This window comes from Vicia villosa, unplaced genomic scaffold, assembly GCF_029867415.1.
Source record: "Vicia villosa cultivar HV-30 ecotype Madison, WI unplaced genomic scaffold, Vvil1.0 ctg.000011F_1_1, whole genome shotgun sequence".
Lineage (NCBI taxonomy): Eukaryota > Viridiplantae > Streptophyta > Magnoliopsida > Fabales > Fabaceae > Vicia > Vicia villosa.
In genome coordinates this window covers 2,627,907-2,652,031 of record NW_026704941.1, presented here as the reverse complement: position 1 = coordinate 2,652,031, position 24,125 = coordinate 2,627,907, and the positions used below count along the sequence as shown (strand labels likewise).

At 34.6% G+C, this 24,125-nt stretch overlaps 2 protein-coding genes and 1 pseudogene across 2 annotated transcripts; 1 reads left to right on the top strand and 2 right to left on the bottom strand.

The window, feature by feature from the left end:
- The first annotated feature begins 4,354 nt into the window (after window positions 1–4,354).
- Window positions 4,355–7,359, top strand: LOC131621775 (beta-fructofuranosidase, cell wall isozyme). Its single transcript, XM_058892819.1, has 7 exons — window positions 4,355–4,544; window positions 4,657–4,665; window positions 5,004–5,887; window positions 5,983–6,141; window positions 6,237–6,472; window positions 6,557–6,647; window positions 6,983–7,359. The coding sequence occupies exons 1-7, from the start codon at window positions 4,364–4,366 to the stop codon at window positions 7,160–7,162; spliced, it is 1,740 nt and encodes a 579-aa protein (XP_058748802.1). The 5' UTR covers window positions 4,355–4,363; the 3' UTR covers window positions 7,163–7,359.
- Window positions 7,360–11,793: 4,434 nt separating this feature from the next.
- Window positions 11,794–15,250, bottom strand: LOC131621904 (nucleosome assembly protein 1;4-like). The gene is made up of 11 exons (XM_058892969.1): window positions 15,077–15,250; window positions 14,875–14,918; window positions 14,439–14,534; window positions 14,104–14,196; window positions 13,926–14,010; window positions 13,772–13,833; window positions 13,497–13,681; window positions 13,238–13,415; window positions 13,111–13,154; window positions 12,412–12,625; window positions 11,794–12,261 (listed from the first exon to the last, which is right to left on the bottom strand). Exons 1-11 carry the CDS (start codon window positions 15,114–15,116, stop codon window positions 12,214–12,216), a joined length of 1,089 nt encoding a protein of 362 aa, XP_058748952.1. The 5' UTR covers window positions 15,117–15,250; the 3' UTR covers window positions 11,794–12,213.
- Window positions 15,251–19,013: 3,763 nt separating this feature from the next.
- LOC131621903 (disease resistance-like protein DSC1) lies at window positions 19,014–23,043 on the bottom strand (annotated as a pseudogene).
- Between the last annotated feature and the right edge of the window lie 1,082 nt (window positions 23,044–24,125).

Here is a 24,125-nt window from a genome sequence, read left to right as displayed (position 1 = left end):
CATACCATGATTTGAATACCTTAAAAGGCTTGGGACCCCAATTAAGATTACTAGTTTTAATCCAAATTGGTCTGTGATCAGAAACATCTCTCTTGCCTGTCATCTGAGCCACCACCTTCCATATATCTATGAGTTTCTCCGAGATTAAAATTCTATCCAGTCTACTCCTTGCATTTCCATCAGATCTGATCCAAGTGAACTTATTTCCTATAACCGGCAAATCCACCAATTCCATTAGTTCTATGAATCTTCCAAATTCTTCCATATCTGCCAACTTTGCCACTGTTTTTCCCCTTCTTTCCTCCCTTGCTTTCACCATATTGAAATCACCACCTACAATCCATTCTCCCCTCGGGAGTTTTTGTTTCCACTCTAACAAGTAATTCCATAATTCTCTTTTTTCCCCAATTAGACATGGATAATATACATTAATGAAATAACAATTTTCATTCTTCCACATAGCATTCAAACCTAAAAATCCTTTGCCCCTAAAGCTAAACAGCGGATTGACAATACCTTTGTTCCAAATAGTCATTATGCCCCCGGAAGCTCCTTCAGATTCTTTCGAAGACCATTCACACTCCTTTATACCCCAAAAGCTCTTAGCTATAAAGGACTCCATCCTCTTGATTTTTGTTTCCTGCACAAAACACATATCCATCTTGGCCATCTCTATGATTTTTCCGATTCTCCTACGTTTCGCAGAGTTTCCGCCCCCTCTAACATTAAAGCTTCCTATAATCATTGCTCAGCCTGGTCATTCACCTTCGTTGTTTCAAATTCAGCTCTCCCCCTTTCTTCAATGTCTCTAACTATACCTTCAAATACCTCATCTTCTTCACCCCCTTCAATTCCTAGCTCCTTGATTGATCTCCACACCCTTGCCGGTAAACCATCCATCGCTTTCTTAATACGATTGTTGCACTGATTGATTCCCGAATCTGCTAACGAATTGCAGTATAATAACGAACTACTTGATGAGTTCGATGAAGAAACCTCCACTTGAATTGCCAATTTGTTGGAGTTACTTTGAATTTAAGCATTAGGGTTAGATTGGGAATGTAAAAGGACCGAGAAATAAGATGGGGAAAAAAGGATCTTCAAGTTTTGATAAACTTCCTCAATTGGAATCAGCCTCTTAGCCCTAAACATTAGACCAGAAGGCCCACTTGGTCCATTTGAAATTGGGTCCGAGTCCACCGGTTCTATCACATTCAGGCCCAAACAATTGTTGTTGACTGTTTCCACCACGTATTCATCAGAACTTTGATTATTATCAAAATCCTTTTCCACATCCTCTGCCACCTGTCTCGTATTTATTGCTCCCTTACCATCATCAATTAATGCTACATCTTCTGCGCCTCCTTTCTGCATAATATTCCTTAAAACATCTTTTGCTACCTTACCTTTATCCGTTGACATTGTACCTTTTTTGCTACTGACCCCTTCTTCATTTGATTTCTCCTCGATCCTGCCTCCTAGTTTCTCTGATCCTGCAGTCCTATGAGTTGACCCTTCCTTATTCTCCGAGCCCTCCCCGCTACCACTTTCCGCCACTATCTCCTCTTCCTCCTCCGAACCGTCATCTTCCCACCCTTCTTCCTCCGAGTCCTCCAATGAACTAGAATTTTCTTCCAAGGGAACCACTAAACGTTTTGGACCATGCATATCCTCAATAAGCTTTATGCTATAAACATTGTCATTTCCAGCAATGTTAAAACTTTCATTCAGATTCATGGAGAATTTTGTCCGGATAAGAAACCTAGCCACATCCAACTTTCTAAGCTCACTAGTCTCTATGTCGGAGCACACATATTCCCCAACCGTTTTTGAAATGAATTCAAAAAATTCCTTCTTCCATACATGACATGGAAGCCCGTAGCACCTCATCCACGTCAATCTTTCATTGTCTACATCTTCCGGCGTCCATGGGTGAACATTCGAAAACCATTTCTCCATCCATACTTTTTCTTCCCGAATCACATCAGCTAAAGCTCCTTTTTCCATTTCTTCTAGTAAGCATAGATTGGCTCCTAGCGGAGTTGCTTTCACCATGAAAATACCTTGTTCATGGAGAGCCTTCTGTATAATATAAGTTGCTCCCGGTTCTTCCACCACACCAACATAAGCTTCAAGAAACCTGTTAAAGTCTTCAACCTCCACATCAAAGTGTAAATGGGCAAACTTTGGTTTTCCTTCTCTAGGATTCCATCCCAAAAGTTTCTGGTTCAACGGCCCCGGTTTGGTGCCATAGTTGTTCTTTACAGCTTCTGCATATGTTGCTCCTTGAACTTTCCTCTGATACTCTTTCTTTTCAATACCAACCCCACCTTTGGCCTTTCTTATCCCTTCCATCTTCTCGTCACTAAACCTCTGTTCCTGGTCCCTATTAAATCTAGGTATATTTGCATGAATCTTCCTACCATTAATGATAATATTATCTAGTTCAATCTCCAAGATCCTGGTATCTGAGACCTTTCGGAATCTTACAAACCCAAACTTCTTCCCTCTCCTGTCCCTTCTCGGTGGTATTACTACCTCCACAACTATCCCAAAGTCCAAAAAGATGTCAAACATTTCCTTTGCTCCATACTCATCTGGAAATTCTGAGAAATAGAATGACACCGTTTCCTCGCCGACCGCCTTTCCTTTCCCTTTCTTTTGATCCCAAACCAGCTTGCTATTCTCCTTTGGTTTCCATTTTCGGTTATTGACCAACTTCCACTCATTATTTTCTCTCTCCCCTCCTAACTCACTTTCTCTCACCACTTTCTCTCTCATACTTCTGTGTTGATTTCAGCACAATTATTTTTTAAATTGCATTATTCTTAAATTAGCTGCAATTGTTTTATGGGTTGATAAACCGGGTGACATAGAGGAGGAATGCTTATTTAATTTTATAGATTGATACTTGTTTTGTAAAGGAAAGAAGGTTAGGGAGCGCAAATTGAGAGTTGTTTGACTTGCAACTTTGTGGTCTATTTCGCTTTTGTGGAATGGGATTTGCTCGTTGATAATACGGTGTGGAGTATTAAATTTTTGGTTTGGAAGTGGTCGTTTATAGGAGATATTACTAAACTCAATTCTAGTTTTTACGAGTTTAGCAAAGATTTGTTGTTATTCCTCTCGTAATTTCAATTGGTTGGTAATTTCTTCCTTTTTGTCAGATTTTTTTCACCTGTTTCTTCGTGTAAACAAATTGAAGAACACTCCCATTAATATTATCTTACTTTAAAAAAAAAATCCATTGAGGTGTAACTATGAACCGATTGTTTTTATACTGCTTTCACTTGTTTCTTGGTCAGCAACCATTTTAAGTTCATACAACTGCATTTCAACATCACACGTCCGACATCCCAACACTTTTGACTTTCTTTTTGGATATTTGATTTGTCGGTATCTTTTTTGTTTGAATATATAATACCATGCATATCAGAATGTTTATTTAATTAAAATACATTGACAAAAGATTTCTCAACAAAAGATTCATACTAATCAATTAAGTTTACATAAAAATCATTTTTTAAAAAAAATTACAGATATAATAAACGTGAGCAAGTTGCACACAACCATTGAAAAATCATTATAAGAAGAAAAAAAATACTATATCATTGTATTTTATTGACTCTATGCAGGGGCGGAGCCAAGGCCCAGCTAACCCGGGCAAGCGCCCGGGCTCAACCCCTATTTTCTTTGTACTCCCTCCAATTTAATAGTCAATTTTTAGACAAAATCAAGGATAAAATTAGGGGCAAAGTTGGTAAAAATAGGGTGTGAAAATTAAAACGGATGAATAATCAATGGTGTAAAGTTTTTGCCCAAGCTGCCTAAAATTCCTGGCTCCGCCACTGACTCTGAAATCCATAGACATGGAATTAACTAATGTTCGTTATATAGTTGAATTTTTTACATCAGACATGAAATTAATTAATGTTTGTTATATAGTTGAATTTTTTAACATCAATCTGACAGATAAGAATTGAGAATATTCATAATGTCGTGGATGTTTCTTTAACACAAGATCTTTGATTTTTGTTTTTTAATCAATTGCCAAACTAATCACTTCTTGGACTTGTGTCCTTTTCCATTTGCGAATTTCAATATTTTTTTATATTAATTAATTAATAAGAACTCATATAATCTATACATATAGTTCAAATAAAACTGCATGGCATGGCACACAATGCAATATTAAATTCAATTATTCTTTATAATTATTTTACTTACGTGCATTTATAATATTTTTGGTTTAAATAGAAAAGTCAAGATTGGTGACATTTTGAACCAAATTTTGAACATTTGAAATCTATAAATAGATATAGAAGAGAACAAAGCTTCTCACACCTCATTCATTTAAACCACAATGGCTATCTCTTCAATTTTCTTGGTTTCTCTTTTCTCTCTGATGTATGTTATTCCCATTGAAGCTACCCACCATGTTTACCAAACTCTTGAAACTTTATCTTCTCATCATTCCTCAAAATTAAATCAGCAACCTTATAGAACTGCATATCACTTTCAACCTCTCAAGAATTGGATCAATGGTATATAAATATTTCTTAACCTAATGTTGCTAAATATTTTTATTATTTATCTCTAACTAATTTCTACTCTTTTTTGTGTCCTTTGACATGTTATGCTGAAATTGCCATGCAGATCCCAATGGTTAGTTCAATCCTCTCCTTGAAACACTTTTTTATATTAAATTTTTTTTAAAATTATATACGAGCAAGCTCAATAACTCAAATTTCTCTAAAAAAATTATATTGTATTTGAAAACCTCTAAATAAAGCTATATTTTGTGTCTGATATGTATTTGTGTCAGAGACACCTTTAAACAAAAGTATATTGTGTCTGACACGTAGCAGTGTCAAACGCAATACTAATACATGACTATCACTATTGTGTTTTATGTGTATTATTTATATTCGGAGTTATTTGTTTTTACTATTTTTTTTGAAAATGTTAATAATGTTCTTATATATTAAAATAATTTTTTTTAGGACCAATGAGGTATGGAGGATTTTATCATCTATTTTACCAATATAACCCTAAAGGTGCTGTATGGGGAAATATTGTGTGGGCCCATTCTGTATCAAAAGATCTTGTAAACTGGACACCGTTGGATCATGCAATCCATCCTTCTCAACCGTCAGATATAAAAGGTTGTTGGTCAGGTTCAGCAACAATACTTCCAGGTGGAAAACCAGCAATTTTATATACAGGAATTGATCCAAATAATCACCAAGTTCAAAACATAGCCATACCTAAAAACATGTCTGACCCATTACTTAGAGAATGGAAAAAATCACCAAAAAATCCATTAATGGAACCAACTTTAGCTAATAAAATTAATTCAAGTTCATTTAGAGACCCAACTACATCTTGGCTAGGAAAAGATGGATTTTGGAGGGTATTAATTGGTAGCAAAATTGATACAAAAGGAATGGCAATTTTGTACAAGAGTAAAAATTTTGTTGATTGGGTTGAAGCAAAACATCCTTTGCATTCGATTGAAGGAACAGGAATGTGGGAGTGTCCTGATTTTTATCCAGTTTTGGATAAGAATTTGGATGAGAATTTGTTAAGAGTTGGTGTTGATACTTCTATGAATGGTGATGATGTTAGACATGTTCTTAAGGTTAGTTTGGATGATACAAAACATGATCATTATTTGATTGGGAGTTATGATGTTGTTAAGGATGTTTTTGTTCCGGAAAATGGATTTGATAAGGATAATGGATTTGTTTTGAGATATGATTATGGGAAATATTATGCGTCGAAAACGTTTTTCGATGATGGGAAGAATAGAAGGATTTTGTTGGGTTGGGTTAATGAATCTTCGAGTGTGGCTGATGATGTCAAGAAAGGTTGGTCGGGGATTCATGTAAGTTTTTGCGATAATTTTTTACTTTTTTTTCCTGTGAGTTTTAACGATCTAACGATTATAATTAGTTCATGCTGTAAAAAATGTTTTTGTAGACTATTCCAAGGGAAATTTGGCTTCATAAATCTGGGAAACAATTGGTACAATGGCCGGTGAAGGAACTTGAAAATCTTCGTATAAATCCGATTAATTGGCCTATCAAGGTGATTAAAGGAGGTGAAATCATTCCAATTTCTGGTGTTAACTCAGTACAGGTACGTTAATGAAACACAGACTCTGACGCAGACACGTAACATGACCCAGACACGAATATGTTGATCAATATTATTAATCAACTTTTTTTTCGCAGGCTGATGTTGAAATTTCATTTGAAATAAGTGATTTTGGAAAGGTAGAATCATTGAGCCAAATGATTGATCCTCAAATTCTGTGTAGTCAAAAGGGTGCAGGAGTAAAAGGTGGTGTTGGGCCATTTGGTTTGTTAGTATTTGCTTCTCAAGGTTTTAAAGAATACACAGCAGTGTTTTTTAGAATATTCAAATACCAACATAAGAATTTGGTTCTCATGTGCAGTGACCAAAGCAGGTTTATTCTCTACTAGTAGTTCCTAACTAAACTTAACATGTGCTAAATTTGATATGTTTATCTAATTCTAATACTTTTTGGCAGGTCATCTTTGAATAAGGATAATGATATGACTAGTTATGGCACTTTTGTGGATGTTGACCCTCTTCATGAAAAGTTGTCATTAAGAACTTTGGTAAGTTGAAAAATTTATGCTTAAAAAAATTTGGGGCCGCAGATGGCATACCTGTCCAGTTTAGATATGTTCTACAAAAAATTGTACGAGATAGATATAGTTGAAGGTAGAGACTTAAAATTTTGTTTCATCCCATAAAAAATATGAGTCAGACAAACATGCGGATATTGTACTCCTAAAGATTAAAATTACAAAAAAAATTGTTATTATCCGTACCCGTAAAAAAATACGAATAAAATAGACATGTTATGTGGATCGGATCTGTTTTGCCAACTCCTATATATTTGTGTGTTCATTTTGTCAAACTAATAAATGTGAATTTGTGATTTGGACAGATTGATCATTCAGTGGTGGAAAGTTTTGGTGGTGAAGGAAGGGCTTGCATCACAGCCAGAGTTTATCCTACATTAGCAATTCATGATAAGGCTATGTTATATGCTTTCAACAATGGAACTTCTGCAGTCAAAATCACAAGTTTGAGTGCATGGACTATGAAGAAAGCAAAGATCAACTGAAATTAGGAAGTGAATACTAATTAAAGAGGAGAGTGATACAAAATGTTCATGATAGTGTTCTTTTATTAACACCAGATGTTTTATTAATTAGTGGATACAATAGTGTGTTTTGTTTTTTATACACAAAATTTGATTTGATTAAGAGATGTAAGAAAAAGATATGTTTTGTGAACAATAATAACATAGTCAGGGAGGTTGTTGACTTATTTTATAGTTTTTTTTTTCAATGCCGTATGTGATTTGAAGAAAGAGACGGATAACAAAAAAAATTAGACTCAACTACATCATGAGCTTCTATAGATTCTAACAATAATATTTAAAAATTTTAACTATAATAAGTAAGACAAAAAAACAATAACTAATTAAATGAACTCAAGTAACAAAATAGCTATTTGTTTTTTAAACAAATCCATAACAAATAAAATTTGTTTATTAATTCAATTAAAGTGAACTATTATGAGAGAATAATTCTTTAATTTATTATACTAATAAAAATTATTATAAGAGATTACAAATGAGTTATAAGAAAATAATTTTTTAAGTTTTTAAGAACAAACTTTATTTTCTATTTCAAGTGTTTCTCAATCTCTTTAACTCTCTATATATATGAATCACATAAATTCAAATATTTTAAAAGTGTATTTAAATTCCATTAGACACTTTCAAAGATCATCCGAATTTCAAGAACTCGAGAGAATTTCTACATTTGTCTCTTTAACTAAAATCACTACTTCTTCCTTTTGTCTTCTTATCTTACTAACAAAAGAGATATATAATCATATTTATAATATTCTAAGACTTTAAAGAGTCACATATCCAAAATCAATCCACAAATCACCCATGGACCAACTGAACTATTAACCAGTGAACCTTAGAGAGAAAAGTTCTCCCACACATCGCTTGAGCTTTTGAGACATACTTCCGCAAATCTCCACATTGACTCAAAATTGATGGTAATATCAATTTAACCATCAACCGCCTTGTTGCTCTCTCTAATATTAGAATTATTATTCAACAACTTTAATCAAGTTCATACCACGTTTGAACCTTGATCTTGTCACTTGGTCCCAACCACCTTTTCATGCTTAAGTAGTCTAGCAAAAACACAGGCTTGGTTATTCACTCATCTTTGACTATCTTTTCTTTTGAATGCCTTCCTAAAGGTCCTTATTTCTAAGTCTTGCAACCCTTCGACGATAATCAAAGCATAATAACCATGGTTGCCATAATTGTATCCTTAAGATGGTATTATCTCCTTGTTTATCTTATCACAGGTCAAATGATAATCAAAGGTCACTGCAAAATTTCTCTCGCTAGAACTAGTATCCCTAATAGGAACCGCCACCTCAAAATGGATCTTTTGCGGCATAGTTTCTAATGTCTTCATCTCCAAGTCTTTATCTTGTAAGACTTGGTAAGGATATTGGTTTTGGTGTTCGGAGGTCTGATGGAGTTTGTACTGAGTTTGGTATGAGCTATGTTGGCTTGGTTGACGTTATTGGCGTTGTTGGCTTTGTTGGCGTTGTTGACTTTGTTGGCATTGTTGACTTTGTTGGCTTTGTTGGTTGTATTGCTGTTGGCGGGGGTCGTGCAATTAGTACGGGTCAGACACATACATTTTAGGGATTGTGACTGATCTATACCAATTTACATATTCTTTAGTTGGATACATTGGGAACGGGGCAACGAGGAACATGGTGGAGACGTTCCTTCCAGAGGTGACAATATTCAGGTGAGAATGATTTCCAATCTTGGACATCCCATTGGTGATTCACTCTTTTCATATCCCAGTTGCCCAAATCAGTTGGGGGAGTCGGGATCTCTTGACGCATGCCAAATTGGAGTTTCACACGATCAGCTTGGTGCATCTCCACAATGTTGAACCTTATGATAGGTGTTGTCGCAGACCAAACTTCTTGGTCATTGGGGTTCGGCTCATATTCGAGATCCATGTATGGTCTCCAATAAAACTGCATAGGAAAAAAGAATACAATATATTATTTGGAAGATGGTTGGTAATACATATATGATTCATAAAAAATTTGGTGGTAATACATCTTGAGGCCGGAGGTGATCCAAAAATTATCGATACAACAAAATTTTCCCCCTCGGGTTCTTGTTGTATTTCAACCCAGTACTACAAAACCTTAAACAAAAAAGAGGGAACATGTATTTCCATTTTTTCTAGAAGAGAGTGAGAAATTCGAAATAGAGTTATAAACTTACCTTGTTGCATAAGGGAACATGAAGTTGCCGTCGTTTGCAAGGGCTAGTGTGGGCATTCTCCACCAACCCCGTACTTGTAGGGGCTAGTTTTATGCATTAACTCAACCAACGTTCCAACATTATCAACGTGAAATCGTATCGTCAAATCCGAATGCAGACAGATGGATAGATAATCTGGACAGAGAGAAATGGACTAGGGATTACGACAACGGGCAACAATGGGGGCACATAACTACAAATCTTGTGGAGTCAATGAACGGTATTTTTAAGGGCATCAGACACCTTCCAATTACTTCCTTGGTGAGATCAACCTACTTTATGATGGCTTCCCTTTTCGCAAGAAGAGGTGAGTGGTGAAGTGCAGTTTCAGAATTGGGACAACTGTTCAGCGAAAGTTGCATGAAATTTATGAAAGAACAATCTGCCAAAGCCAACAGCCATCATGTTACAGCTTTCGACCGATTCAACCGCACCTTTAGTGTCAAAGAAACAATTGACCATAATGAGGCCTGCCGAGACAAGAGTACAGGGTTCTGCTGGAAGAAGGGTGGTGCGACTGCGAAAAGTTTTAAGTCTTTCGCATGTCTTGCTCCCATGTCATAGCAGCATGTTAATATGTGCACCGAGATGTCTTCTCTTATCTCCCATTTACAAGACCGGAACCTTGCTCGGAGTATACAATAATGCATTTTCAATTATGACAAAGGAGGATTATTGGTCTGCGTATAAGGGGAGGTAGTTTGGCATAATGACAACATGCGACAAAAGAAAAAGGGTCGACCCAACAGCACGCGTATCAGAACTGAAATGGATGATCATGAAAAAATATTAAGAAAGTGTAGCATTTGTCGTCAAGTCGGGCACAATAAAAATAATTGTCCTAATCGTGGATCAACCTCCACCAACCAATAATTGTATGTCATGTATTTGTAATATCTTTTATGCAATCAACTAGACTTTCGATCTCTCCTTGAAAATAATAGATTGATTTTGTACTACAGATAAACAGTACATGAGCTCAAAATTTTCGAAAATATATTTCCGGAGTCTGAAAATATATTTTTAAACTATTTTATTTACAAAATGAAAGTGTTATTCATTTACACATGTATTTGATATAATTTATAGTGCTGCCAGAGATGCATCTCCGAAATTTAGGGAAAATTTTCCAATTTTCATAAGGTCTTTTTCCACTATATAAGATGCATTAAAAAATTCCCTAAACTACAGTCTTGTAAAGTCTAACTCGACTCAATCTATTCGCACTTTATTTCAGCCAATGTCTAATGAAGAATGCAAAATGAAGAGCTTAAAAATTCGTGTTTCTATCATGTACTTTTAGCTTGGCCCCCTACACTCAAGTTAGAATGTTCCGAGTAAATCTAAGGTTTGGCCTTTAAACAGGTTTGGGAAAGAGAGTCACATATATGATGAGTGATGACAAGCATGATATCATTGGATAATCTATGGGGCTTTTTAGAAGTTGGTTTTTGGAAAGTTTTGGAAAGAAGACTTTAGAGGATTGCGCATATATTCAAAAATATGTTTGATATTTTTAAAAAATTTAAAAAACAATATGATCTTATATGCTAATGTAGTATACTATTTCTTAAATTTTTTAAAAATATCAAACATATTTCTAGATATAGATGCAACTCTCCAAAGTCTTTCAATCCAAAAACCAACTCCCAATCAGCCCTAAAAGTTTAATTGCAAAGTAAATTGATATATACTAAAAGTCTAGCAAACGAAGCAAAATAGCTAAAGATAAACAAATTTTGGAGAACACAAGATTTGGTTTATGAATTTTTTGTTATGGACTTTGAAGAGTTTATTGCTATATATTAAAGATAGAGATAGAAACTTGAATACAATGAACAACTTTTGTTTGCATTATCTGTAATGTCTTATTATGTGGTGTTTCTACTTGCTCAATGTTCCAAGCTTGGATTATATCTGCCCATTGAAGTGGGAAATACTTGTCAATGTTTCTACTAAGCAGATATGTATGTGTACTGCAGTTGTAGTCTACATTTTTACAAAGACAGACACTATACAATCTACCTAGACTCTACTCATAGCAAGCACAAATAAGAAGATTACTACTATCCGCAGTTGCACATCAGTGATATCCAATTGATATCCACAAAAAATATGCAGGGAAAATTCTTCTTGAAGCATTTGTTCAGCCCTATGATTCGCTACATTTGTATAGCTCTATAATATCTTTTGTGACTAACCTCCCCTCCCTACAACTAAGTAACTAACTAACTGAAGTTAGTTGGTATCTTCAGCATGCTGGTAAATCTATAAATAGATTGCACCCAGTGAAAGGTTTGAATAGAAGAATATTTTCAGAAAACAAAACCTTACATTTCTCTCAAATTCTCTCTAGATAGTTAACATTTTCGATAAGTTCAATAGAATAATCATAGTAATTGAAGTAGATCTGTACAGATTCTTATAGTAATAGGTAAATATGGACAATGACACAGATCCTCATCACTTACTTTTAAAACCCAAGAAAAATGATATATAAAATAAATACCAATGGACAACACACAAAGAACCCCAAGAATCCTACGCAGAAACCAAAAGACTAACCCAAAAAAATGGCAAGAAAAGGACCAACAATAGTAATGTAAAATAAATATCAAAACCCAAGAATCCTAAGCAGAGACCAAGATTAACCCAAAAAAAAAAGGCAAGAAAAGGACGGATAATAGTAATGTAAAATCACAGCTTTTGACTAAAATACCCCAAACTCTACAGTAATTGTACCACTAACACGAAATATATCCAGGACTGTTGCACACGATCAAACACTACTGCTGCTTGCAATCAGGAGGGTGCTCTGTGCTAGTGTTAAGATTCTGCAGTTAAGACAAACAAAACATTATATAGTAAGAATGCCAGTTACCCATAGTTTAACAGATAGTTACGATAAAAGAACAGAATCAATAATCAGTAATCTGATATGAGAATGCAGCAGAATGTGCCAAATTAAGAAATCTGTGCCATACCTTGCTCTTGCTTTTCCCCTTCCCTTCATCTTCTTCCTCCTCATCATCGTCATCGTCATCCTCCTCATCGTCATCGTCCTCATCATCGTCCTCATCATCATCCTCACCCTCTTCATCACCATCACCATCTTCATCTGTGTCAAAATCACTCTCAACAGCCTCTCCCGTGAACCAAGACACAGCATGAGGGATAATTTTGTCTCTTATTGTAGAACTGCAAATGCACACCAACATAAATTCATCTCAGAGTACAAAATAATAGTAGATGGGGGAGGGGGAATTTGTTTTCCAGTGACACCTTCTCTTTCCAGTTTCATAGATGTCAATTTTTTCTTCTCTAAGTTAATATAACCTCTTCTTAACCTTTTCTACTTGATCGAATCACAAACTCGGCACACAAAGCAATTATAGCATCAACGACTTGAATTAATAATCCATGCACCGTAAGCAGTTTAATACTAGACATGTCAAACAGCATTCCAACAAATGCTTTAGAATGGAAACTAAATAAATAAAAAATTATAAACCCATCAAACAAATAATAGAATAGAACAACATAAGCCTTTTCCAAATAAAAAGAGTAAGTCTAAATTCACTAAACTCAAATGTCATCAAGACCAACAGATAGACCGGGAGGCTTAACGAGTCAGATCAGAGGCGTAAAATATATATATCACGAAGTATTCGCTAGTGACTTACCCAATGTCATAATCATGTTCCATCAAATTCTGAAGCTCTTCAACCTATTAATGTAAGCAACAAAGGCATTGATCAATAACAATCATTTTAAAAACTTTTAATGGATAGATATAAAGTAATGACGTACAATATCATCATCAATTTCATCATCATCCTCAGGAATCTGGGGAGGGTTAAAAATGTTGAAAAAACTTTCACATTTTTCAGTTTTTATGATCGGTTTGTCATTTTTTGATCCTTTCTTTGGTTTCTTCTTCAGAACCTTTAGCACCAAGCTTTTTCCTGGATTCCACTCAATTACCGTTCTACAATGTTCAAAAAATAATTAACATAAAGCAAACATAAATATGAATATAAAACCTAAGAATTAAAAAGATAGTGCTTACCCAATTGATTTCTCTAATATAGGGTCATCATCTTCAATCATGTGATATGTCTTTGTCAGTACAGCATTTTGGAAATAAGGATTAGAATCAAAATAAAAGTCCAACTTAAAACCCTTGGGATTGTTAATTTTACACCACTTGATATCTTTGAGATACTTGAGGGCCTCCTCATCACGTTCAGTAATCTATCACAGAAAAATAAAAAGCATAGGTAACTAAATATGCAATCATTAACAAATGGAAGCTATACAATATATATACAGAAATTGCGTTACCTCTTCAGCCAGTATTTCATGAGTCTTCAATGCAGTTAACCAAAAGTTAGGCACTCCTTTCTCTGAATTAAAAGGAAGATGAAAAGTAGTATCAAAAGAGAACGTATACATATAGCTACAACCTACACAGGTGAACGAAACTAAAATAGCATACCTTCAGCTCCTTTGTTTTCTTCTCCCAGGACTGTTTCATCTGTTATTCCTTCAACCTCAATAACACCATTGACAATCTCAAACCTCTATAACCATTAAAAAAAAACTTGTAATCATTGTGAAACAAGTAATTCTTGCAGAAAGTTAGATATTATAATCATAACCAATAAGTAACACACCTTAGTATAAAGTGGTTCATAAAGCTTCTGGTATTTAGCTTCCAACTGAGCTCGCTCCTCTAAAAACTTAGTCTCCAGTTCATCATGTTCGCTCTGCAAGTTAAAAAAAACTAAATCATACTGTCATTTCGCCTCACTAATATAAAATTGGAACTTCTAACACAAATTAAAAACAAATGCAACTCATTATCAAACTCAAGGAAATAGCACAAGTAGATTGAATTCAAGATCAATTGTTAAAAATAAACAACCCTAGTATACCTATGACTGAATTAAAGAAAAGTATTTACAACTACTGTGTAAAACGCGAGAAAATAGCAAGAAGATCATCAAACCTGCAAAACTTTTAGAACCTCAACGCGTTGCTTGACTTTTGGTGACAGCGTTTCCAGGATATCCACATGCTCCCCAGCCAAGAGCTGAAGCTTATCCTACATAAACAGTAGACATTGCAGAAATAATTACACAATGAACAAGAAAATCTCACATTGCAAACTCATGAAATTAATACTTCCATTATAGCTATGAAGCTGTGACGCGGTGTCTGATACTTATATGACTCCCGCCGACAGGTGTCAAAAAAATCAGATAAGTGTCGAAAAAGTCAGATAAGTGTGGTCGCCGTATCATGTCCTAATACTATAGTTTTGCAATGTCATGGTTGATTGAGAAACAATGGATTCCAATTCGATACGACGAAAAAATACTACTGTAATTAAAATTCTGATAACCGAGGATAATTCAGCATGATATGCAGTGTTTGAAACTTACTTTGAGTGCATTGACGAGACCAGCACGATCTTCAGCGCTAAGAGCTATATGAAAAAACACACACAACAATTTAGAGCTAGGTTTTTCTCAAAGTTAGTTACAGGATTTAAAAATTCGAAGTGATGAAAAGATAGTTAACAATAAGTTGTTGAGAAATGGATAAACGGCGTGATTATGATTAAGAGATTGTGATTGAAATTACCGGCGGCAGCGGCAGGAAGATCGGCGGAGTGATCGGACATGATGAAGAGAGGAGGATTATTGGGAGGCGAGAAAAATGAAGAAGAAGGAAAACGGAGAAAGAAAAGAATGAATAGATATAGGGAGGAGGAGTTATTTCCGCTGAAAAACAGTGAATGTGTATCTTTTTCTGTTGAGTTTGTTTAGACGTGCGGGTTGAGAGCGTGAGAAACACTCTGGTGACAGCTCAGTTGGACCTAACAGAAACCCTGGGCCTGGCCTTTTTATGAGGCCACTATTTTTGAACACTTTCCCAATCTCTCATGTTTTTTAAAATGGGAAATGCTGTATCCAACCTAAAAGTGTGTCTCAAACTTAAAAATACTTTATGCATCTTTAGAGGCATTTTAACTTTTTAAGCATCTCTATAGTATTTTTTTTTTTTAAAAGTTATTTTTGTTAAAATTTAATTCGGAGATATTTCTATAATTTTTTTAAAAATTTATTTTTGTTAAAATTTAATTCGGAGATGTATTTTTATATAATTTCTTAGAGTGTTTACGGAAATATATATCTAAAATATTTTGAAATTATTTAAAAATTTATTCAGGAAAACTTCGAAAATATATGTGAGCAAATCCTCTTCTAATACTTTTAAGGAAGCAACATCTTCTCAACATTGTAATATTAATGTGATATTATTATATATAACCGATTTTATAAATGAAAATAGGAAAACTAATTTTTAATTTTAAAAGTTAACTCGTTCAATAAAAATTAATATGATTTTAATTTTTCTATGGTCAATATATAAAATAATTGTAAATTAACATTTAGTTTTGTTATACTTTAGGGCACAAGTTAAATATATTATAATTAAAAAATTAAAATTGAATAAAATGTTTGAAATGTTAAAATTGAATACCTAGTTTTACAAAAATATTTCTATAAATAATTCACTAACATGTGTTTTGACTTTGAGCATATTTAACATAATATGTATTTGTATTTTAATTATAGTGTGAAGACCCATTTTGCTCTCTCACAAAATTATATAATTTAAATTAGTCTCTCATAAAAAAAGGACTCGATTTAATCTTCATAAAATTTAACCGAACCATATTAGTCCTTTTGTTAATTTTTTTTTAAATCGATTTTTTTCCTACTTTTAAACCGTGACTGGACTACTAGGTCGGATTTTATTTTTTATTTTTCATTTTTTAAATACTAAATTAATTTTTAATTTAGTATTTAAAAAATGAAAAGTAAAATATAAAATCTAGCGTAGCAGTGGTCACGGTTTAAAAGTAGGAAAAAAAACCGGTTTGAAAAAATATTAACATATGGACTAATATGGTCCGCTTAAATTTTATAAGGGATTACATCAAATCTTTTTTTGTGAGGGACTAATTTGGGTTGTGTAATTTTTGTGAGGGAATAAAATGGGTCTTCACTCTATAAATATTAACAGAAGGACTAATATGGTCCGGTCAAAACGGAATTCTACCAAAGATCTTGTGATGCATAGCTTGCACAATATGAAAAGTAGAAAAGGATACTTTGTAATCAAAGTAGATTTTTCAAAAACGTATGAAAGAGTTAGCTGGAAGTTCATTTGGAGAGTGCTTAAGGAAGCTCAATTTTTAGACAACATCATTAACATAATTATGCCTGCGGTCACAAGTGAAGAAACAAATATTAAGTGGAATGAAGCAAAATGTGAGTTTTTTAGACCTCAATGAGGTATCCGACAAGGGGGCCTCATTTCACCATATCTTTTCGTGTTATGCATGAAAAACTTTCTCTTCTCATCATGGAGGCAATCAATGAAAAAAATATGGAGAGCTCTTTACATGGGAAAGGAGCACCCGTGGATCTCACATTTGATGTTTGCGGATGATCTATTATTAATTGGTGAAGCCAAGGAAACCAAATGAAATGTGCGATGGATACCCTTCGAAAATTTAGCGACATGCCAGGTCATAAAGTGAGCAAAAAAAAGGCAAAGATCATGCAAATATCCATGTTTTGGGAGACTCAGGACCTGAGCAAATACCTTGGAATTTCGTTAAGTGGAAAGGTCCTGAGAAGAAGAGATTATTTGTACCTTATGGAACAATTGACTTCAAAGCTGGCTAGATGGAAAACTAACCATCTTTCTTTTGAAGGTCGCATCACATTAGTAAAGAGTATCCTGAAGGCATTCTCGATCTACCCTATGATGACTATTATTCTTCCTAAAGCATGCATCAAGGAGATCCATATATTACAGAAAAGTTATATTTCGGGGGCACAATGAAAAAGCGAAAGTACCAGCAATCAACTAGGACATGATCATAAAGCATAAAGATGTAGGAGAATTAGGTCTAAGGAAACTCGACCAAATAAATAAGGGTTTCTCCATTAAGTTGGTGTGGAAGTTGTATAATGATGATGAAGATCTTTGGTGTAATGTTTTGAGAGCAAGTATGGTATGCAAAAGTTGAATGGGTGTAGGAGCCGAGGATCATATTCAAAGTTGTGGAAAGAGATCGTCAGGCTAAAGAATCAAGCTCTAGATCATGGAAGTTGGAGCATCGGGGATGGAGATTCCTAGTGATTTGGAGAATGCAAAGGTTAGGGATCTTGTTAATCAAGCAGGTGAATGGTCTTGGAAGAAGTTGCAACATTGGATGCCATTCTTGCAGGATCTGGTAAAGGAAATTACTCTGCTAAAAACATGTATGCGAGTTTGGTTAGGGATGAGGAGTTAAGGATAAAAGAAGGATGGAGGGAAATTTGGAGGTTGAAAGTGTATGAAAGAGTTCAATGCTTCATGTGGCTCCTTAGCCATGATAGGTTGCTAACCAACTATCTGAAGAGCTTGAAAGGCTTGCGGGAACGGATTGCAATCTATGTGGTAGTGTGAGGGAAACTATCATGCATGTATTTAGGTACTTCCATAAAGCCAAACAGGTTTGAGTGAATAAGATTCCGAAAAACATTAATATGGATTTTTTTTTTATCATGGAGCTTGTTGAGTGGATTGATTTAAACCTCAATGAGAGAAGCAAGTGGAATAGTTTTTGGGCAGTTGGATGTCATAGTTTTTGGTTATGGTGCGATAAGGAGGAACATAAAAGCAATACCAAAGACCTCCATGTCCAGGAACCTATGTTCAAAAAAGAGTATATGATTATGATGATGTCAAGAAGAATAATGAAGTAGTAAGGTGTTGAGAGAAGACTGTTATAATGGTAGGTTGAAGACCCCTGAAGAATGATGCGGAGTTATCATTCGTAACATGCGTGGCGAGTGTAAGGGTGGGTTTTCAAAGAATATTGGGAAGTGTAGTGCTTTTCGAGCGGAGTTATGGGACATATTTGAAGGGTTAACCCTCACCAAAAATTTAGGTATGTTGAAATTGGGGCTGAATATGGACTCTTTAGCCGTTGTCAAACTCTTAGAGTTGGATAAAGTAACAGATATAGATGGATACTCGTTGGTCAAGCAAATTTATCAGCTCATGGAGATGCATGAGAAAGTGAGATTGTGCACTTTGTTGAGAACGTAACAAGTGTGAGTAGTGTGGGGAAATAGTCTCACATTGAATAGGAATGTAGTGACTTGAGCATTTATAAGTGGGAGAACTCACCCACCTATTACCTTAGGATTTTAGGTAGACAGGTGGTGTGTCTCCCACAAATCTGCGTTGCTTAAAAGAAAGTCTCACAAAATAAAATTGTCTCTCGCTCGTCTCCCTGATTGTTGCGCCAACACTCTTACAGAGAAGCAAACATTTGTGCAGATACAATAGCAAAAGTTGGTATTAATATTGAACGTAATGGATTTTTTTTTTTTTTTAAATTTGCTTTGTTGTAGCTTTCTTCTTGCTGGCCTGAGGACTATTTTTTTACAAAAAAATAATTACAACAGTTAAATTTATTTAATAATAATATTTAATTTGAGGGCTTAGTTAGTAAAATTGAATGTGAATAACATAGATTACAGAAATAATTCAAGAATCCACTTATGTCCTTCAAATCATTGGCATCTACTTTATAGTGCTACCTATCCATTTGGAGTTGAGATCCTCTCCATTTGTGTTGTGTCACTGTGTGTATCTAAAAGAATACTATCACACTGTATCCATTAGTTGTCTATTCATAGTTGTCAAGACATCGCAAGCTTAACATCTTATCTATTTTTTCAGATATGTGGATGTATCAACTGTTGATGTGGACACGTCTTTAAAAAGGAACATGTTGTTGCATCATCTGAAGCATAATACATTTTTGCTGTAATGGGTGTTTATAAAACTGTTAAGCTTGATACACTATTGTAGGATTGATTTGTAAATATCAAAACATCATGTTATGTTAAGGCTTTTGAAGTACTATTACATTCTAAAATCACAAGAACAATATATCTTTCAAGCCTTGTGGTGCACTCTTCCAAATTCCAGTTTGAAAAGGTGGAAACAATTTCTTGCATGGTTGTTTTGGATCTACTGTTTCTTTCCTATCAATGTATTGAACTGACCTTTCATTTTCTATAAATTGCAATGACAATTCCAACTCCGATTCCATTTGTTTAACGAAATCATAATATTCTGTATCGTATATTGGACACACTCCGCACCCTCTTATCATATTACTCTCCTTCTTTTTCCAAGTACTTCCACTTTGAGCAAAGAATTCAAACGAAACTTTTGGGTTATAACCGGCCATGAGCTCTTCCATGTTTTCCTTTTCGCGTTCACTGTTTTGCAGACAACACATTTCATCATACCATATAAAAACATGGTCGGAAAAAAACTCGGGGGAATGTATACTAGTCCATGCATCCATGTTCCCGAGTGTGACCCTTTCGCCATTACCAGTTTCCAGGTTACAATCACATCCAATGAAGTTTTTATCGTCCGATGCGAGCTGACTAGCAACAGCGCAAAAGATAAAACCCATTGACTTGAAATTCGGAGCACAAGAGAGATCAACAGTCACTGAAGCCTGTGCTGTTCTGTACATGAACCACTCAGGAACTTTACTTCCAGGGTAGATCACGTCAACCGGACCATCAAGAAATTTGCTTCCTAATGTCGAGAGATGATTATACGCCAGTTTCTTCATGTTTACTTGAGCATTTATTTCAATAGCCCTGAGTGAAAGTTCATCCAAGTTAACACAGTTTTGGAATTCTGTGTGTAACTTATAAACTTGAAGCTGTAATGGATCAGAAACATTGCAGTTGTACATTACAGTCTCTAAAGACGAACAGTTAGTTGCATATAACTCTTTAAGCGATGGCGGAAGCTCTGGAAGATAACGGAGCCTCCTGCAATCCTTTATGTCCAGTTTTTCCAGCTTAGAAAGATGCTTGATGCTTGCAGGAAATCTCTCAATATCAGTTCCTTTTAGTAACAATTCACGCAATGATGATAGAGAGCTTACGTTGTCTGGAATTTCGTATAAGTTACGACATTCTTCCAGCTTAAGCGTTTCCAAAGAAGCTAAACCATTAATTAGGATATGAAGATTTGATGCATCAAGTTGTGTGCAACCGTGAATATGAAGAGCACAAAGTGATCTCAGGTCAGTAACTTTGTTTGGAAGGATGTTTAGGCTCTTGCAAAAATCAAGACTCAACGATTCAAGTTTTACGAGACTACCAATTGACGAGGGCAATTCGTTGATATCCGTTGAAGATAAGTTTAACTCTTTCATATCATCTGATGTCACTGAAAACTCCTTGAGTCTATAGCAACCGCCGAGGAAAAGATCGCGGAGGGATCTTAAATGAGTGTCACTCCGAAGACTGGTAAGCGCTTTGCAGTAAAATAGGTTCAGTCGCACTAGCTTGTTGAGACGTAAAATTGAAGGATGAACACTAAGCAAACTTTTGCAACCATAGAGTTCTACTTCTTCGAGATTCGAGGCCTTTGAAAAATCAGGGAGCTCTACCAGACATTTGGAGTAACTGAGATCGATTTTCTTTAAATGTCGAATATTCTATGATAGATAAAAGAAAGACATCAAATGAGTAAAAATAGTGTAAATGCAGCAGAACCTCAATTCTAGAATTTTAATCACAACAATAACTATACTAATACCTGGATTCCATCCCAAAGTTTTTCGACTCGGCTCCAAGTTAACTTTAGCTCAACAAGATTTTCTGCACAAAAAGACTGAGGCAAGGATTTCAAAGGATAACTAACCCATTGAAAAAGTAGTAGATCATTCGGCAAAGATTCAAGCCCCTGAGGAAGAAACAAGATTTTCTCATCGCCGTAATGTTGTGTAAATTTAAGAAATTTTAACTGTTGCATCCTGCCGAAGACTTGAGGACTTAAGTGCAGCTCATCAAATTTCGAGACATTCAGAGTTATGCTTTCAATGGCTTTAGTTCCCTGCATAGGTAAAAAGATAAAGTAAGATACTATGTGAAATATTATTCAAATTATCGAATTGTAAGGTATATTGAATACGATTATTAGTCTTTGTTTACCGTGTTATTTGTCAATACTTGATGAACATCGTTAGGATCCCATAACCTACTGCGTTTCCCAGGGTCTTCAATACATTCTTCTCGAACAATCTCCCAACCCATTTCTTTTATCAAGTCATGCATCAATACAACTGATTTTCCAGCGCCCTTGACTTCGATTATAAGGGCCTTATCTTTAAGGACTTTTAATCCAATAATTGTCGAGAAACCACAAGCATCAAGCAGAGCTATTATTTGTTGAACTTCATATCCTTTCAAAAGACACGCAATATATAAAAATATACTCTTTTCTTCTCGGTCGAGTCTATCATAACTCAGTCTCAATACATTTTGAATTTTTGCATGAGGCATTTTCTTAAGTTTCTGCAATTGACTTTCCCATTCTATTTTGCTTTTACCATAAAGAAAAGAACCTAACAATTTCAAAACTAAAGGGTTTCCATTAGCGTAACGAATCACCCTTCATATTCAAAACATAGACGGTTATACACTGCAGCTGCAAGAGTTGTCTTGCCAATACCGCCCATACCCCAAATGCCAATGACAAGAACATTTACAGTTGAAGCTAGGCACAAAAGTGACTCCAAATCTGCAATCCGTTCTTCAATTCCGACAAGATCTGTTAACTCACTTTGGTACATTACATTCAACTTGGAGGACAAACATTTGACAATTTCTTCTATAAGCTCTACTTCATCCCTACACAACAATAAAAAAGAAAATCTTCATCATCTTTAAGAGCTTTTTGTTTCCATTACTATATAAAAGTTGAAATGTAAGTAAATAGTACTAGGGTTTACCCAAAATTTGATGAATGAAATCCAGAAAGATTAGCAGCTATAGTCAAAGCAGATCTCCAATTTTGCACCTTATTGCCTAACCTTCTTCCATTAATTTTTTCATGCATAGCTAATGAATCTCCATAACTCCCTTTATGGTGCCTTACATCAGTTGGATTTACATTGTAGAAAACAGGAATCACAACTTGTTTATTTCTGGCCATACATTCAATTATCTTGACAAGTTCTTCCAAGCACCATTTTGAAGAAGCATAGTCCTTTGAAAAAATGACCAAAGACATAAGTGATCCTTCAATGGCTTTAACAAGTGAGTTTGATATATCATCTCCTCCTTCTAGTCTATCATCCACGTATGCATCAACTTGCTTCTGTCGAAGCTCTTTTCTTAAATGGCTCAGAAAACCATGTCGTATATCTGTGCCTCTAAAGCTTATGAATACATCGTATTTGATGGGAAGAACATGGGAAGAAAATGATGATGATGATGATGATGATGATGATGATGATGATGATGATGATGATGATGATGATGATGCCATTCAGTAGTTAATACTATAGCTAGCATAGCAACACATGCACAGGAAAAATGCTAGTACTAATAAAAGAGAATGCTTAGGTCTTAGTTTGTGAGATGATCTGAAGACTAAAAGCATGTTCTAGGAAATGTTAGATCTTTGTGTGTGGTCTGAATTTAGTATTAGTCCTGTCATGTCAAGTAGACTTATCTCTATTAAAGAGAATCGATTTTCACATAAGTCATCTTTAAAGAGGACCATGATTCAATCGATTTTCATTTTTAAGGAGAAAAAATGAATCTCCTTGTTATCTTTTAGTTTTTCTCCGTACCAATGTATGCCGAACGAAGTTGCGGGGGATTGAATCATGGTCCTCTCTACCCAAATTCAGCGTCAATCACCACTAACCAAATTAACGATGAGTAATACGGTTATTTTTAATATCATAGTATTTTACTAATATAGTTTTTTTTTTACATATATGTTCATGAAAATAACATTCATTAAAGTATAAATATTAATGGTACAATTTAATGATTTTTAAAAAAAATATCCAATAACTCACATTTCACATTAGTTTTTAAAGGGAAATATTCACGAGTGCCCTTGGGGCCTTGAGGCATTCTTTAAGTGATTAAAGTGATATGTTTTTTTAAAAATGCATGTATTTAATGCATTGGAAATTAAAATATTAATTTTTGTAAAGAATATTTTCTTTATTTAGTATCCTTAAAGAGTCTCCCAGGGGCACTCGTTAGCATAATCCATTTTTAAATAATTTCAAACAAAAAAAATCGAATTAAAATGGAGACGTCAATGCATATTGACGGCGCATGTACCTAATTTTATACTAAAGCGTGTTGTCATGTCAATTTTGTTGGCACATGCTTTGTAAATTTAAGAGCATGAGCCATCACCTCTGACTCATTCATATTAATTTTGGTATGCATGCGTCACGGATAAAGGCGTCTGCTCTTATATTTACAAAGGCATCAATAGAAATGGCATGACAATATTTCATAAATTAGAGGTCATAGCGTTTTAGTGTAAAATTAATGTATGTGCTAACAACATTGACGCCTTTATTTTGAGTCAAATTTTTTTATTTAAAACATGATTAGTTTAGAAATTAATGTGAAATGTTGATTATTAGATTTTTTTTTTAAAGAAAACTTTATTATTTTAAAAAAAATTATAATTTAATAGTTTATCAAATACATATAAAAATATTTTTTTAAATAGTAAATTGAAAAAAAAAAACTATGTAAAATAG

Excerpts from the sequence above, each read along its gene's own strand:
- LOC131621775 (XM_058892819.1), top strand. The coding sequence starts at position 4,364 with ATGGCTATCTCTTCAATTTTCTTGGTTTCTCTTTTCTCTCTGATGTAT. Across the intron at positions 5,888-5,982 it reads AAGGTTGGTCGGGGATTCAT|ACTATTCCAAGGGAAATTTG; the intron begins GTAAGTTTTTGC and ends ATGTTTTTGTAG. Across the intron at positions 6,648-6,982 it reads AGTTGTCATTAAGAACTTTG|ATTGATCATTCAGTGGTGGA; the intron begins GTAAGTTGAAAA and ends TGATTTGGACAG.
- LOC131621904 (XM_058892969.1), bottom strand. The coding sequence starts at position 15,116 with ATGTCCGATCACTCCGCCGATCTTCCTGCCGCTGCCGCCG. Across the intron at positions 13,416-13,496 it reads ATATTAGAGAAATCAATTGG|AACGGTAATTGAGTGGAATC; the intron begins GTAAGCACTATC and ends TGAACATTGTAG. Across the intron at positions 13,155-13,237 it reads ATGAAATTGATGATGATATT|GTTGAAGAGCTTCAGAATTT; the intron begins GTACGTCATTAC and ends TTACATTAATAG.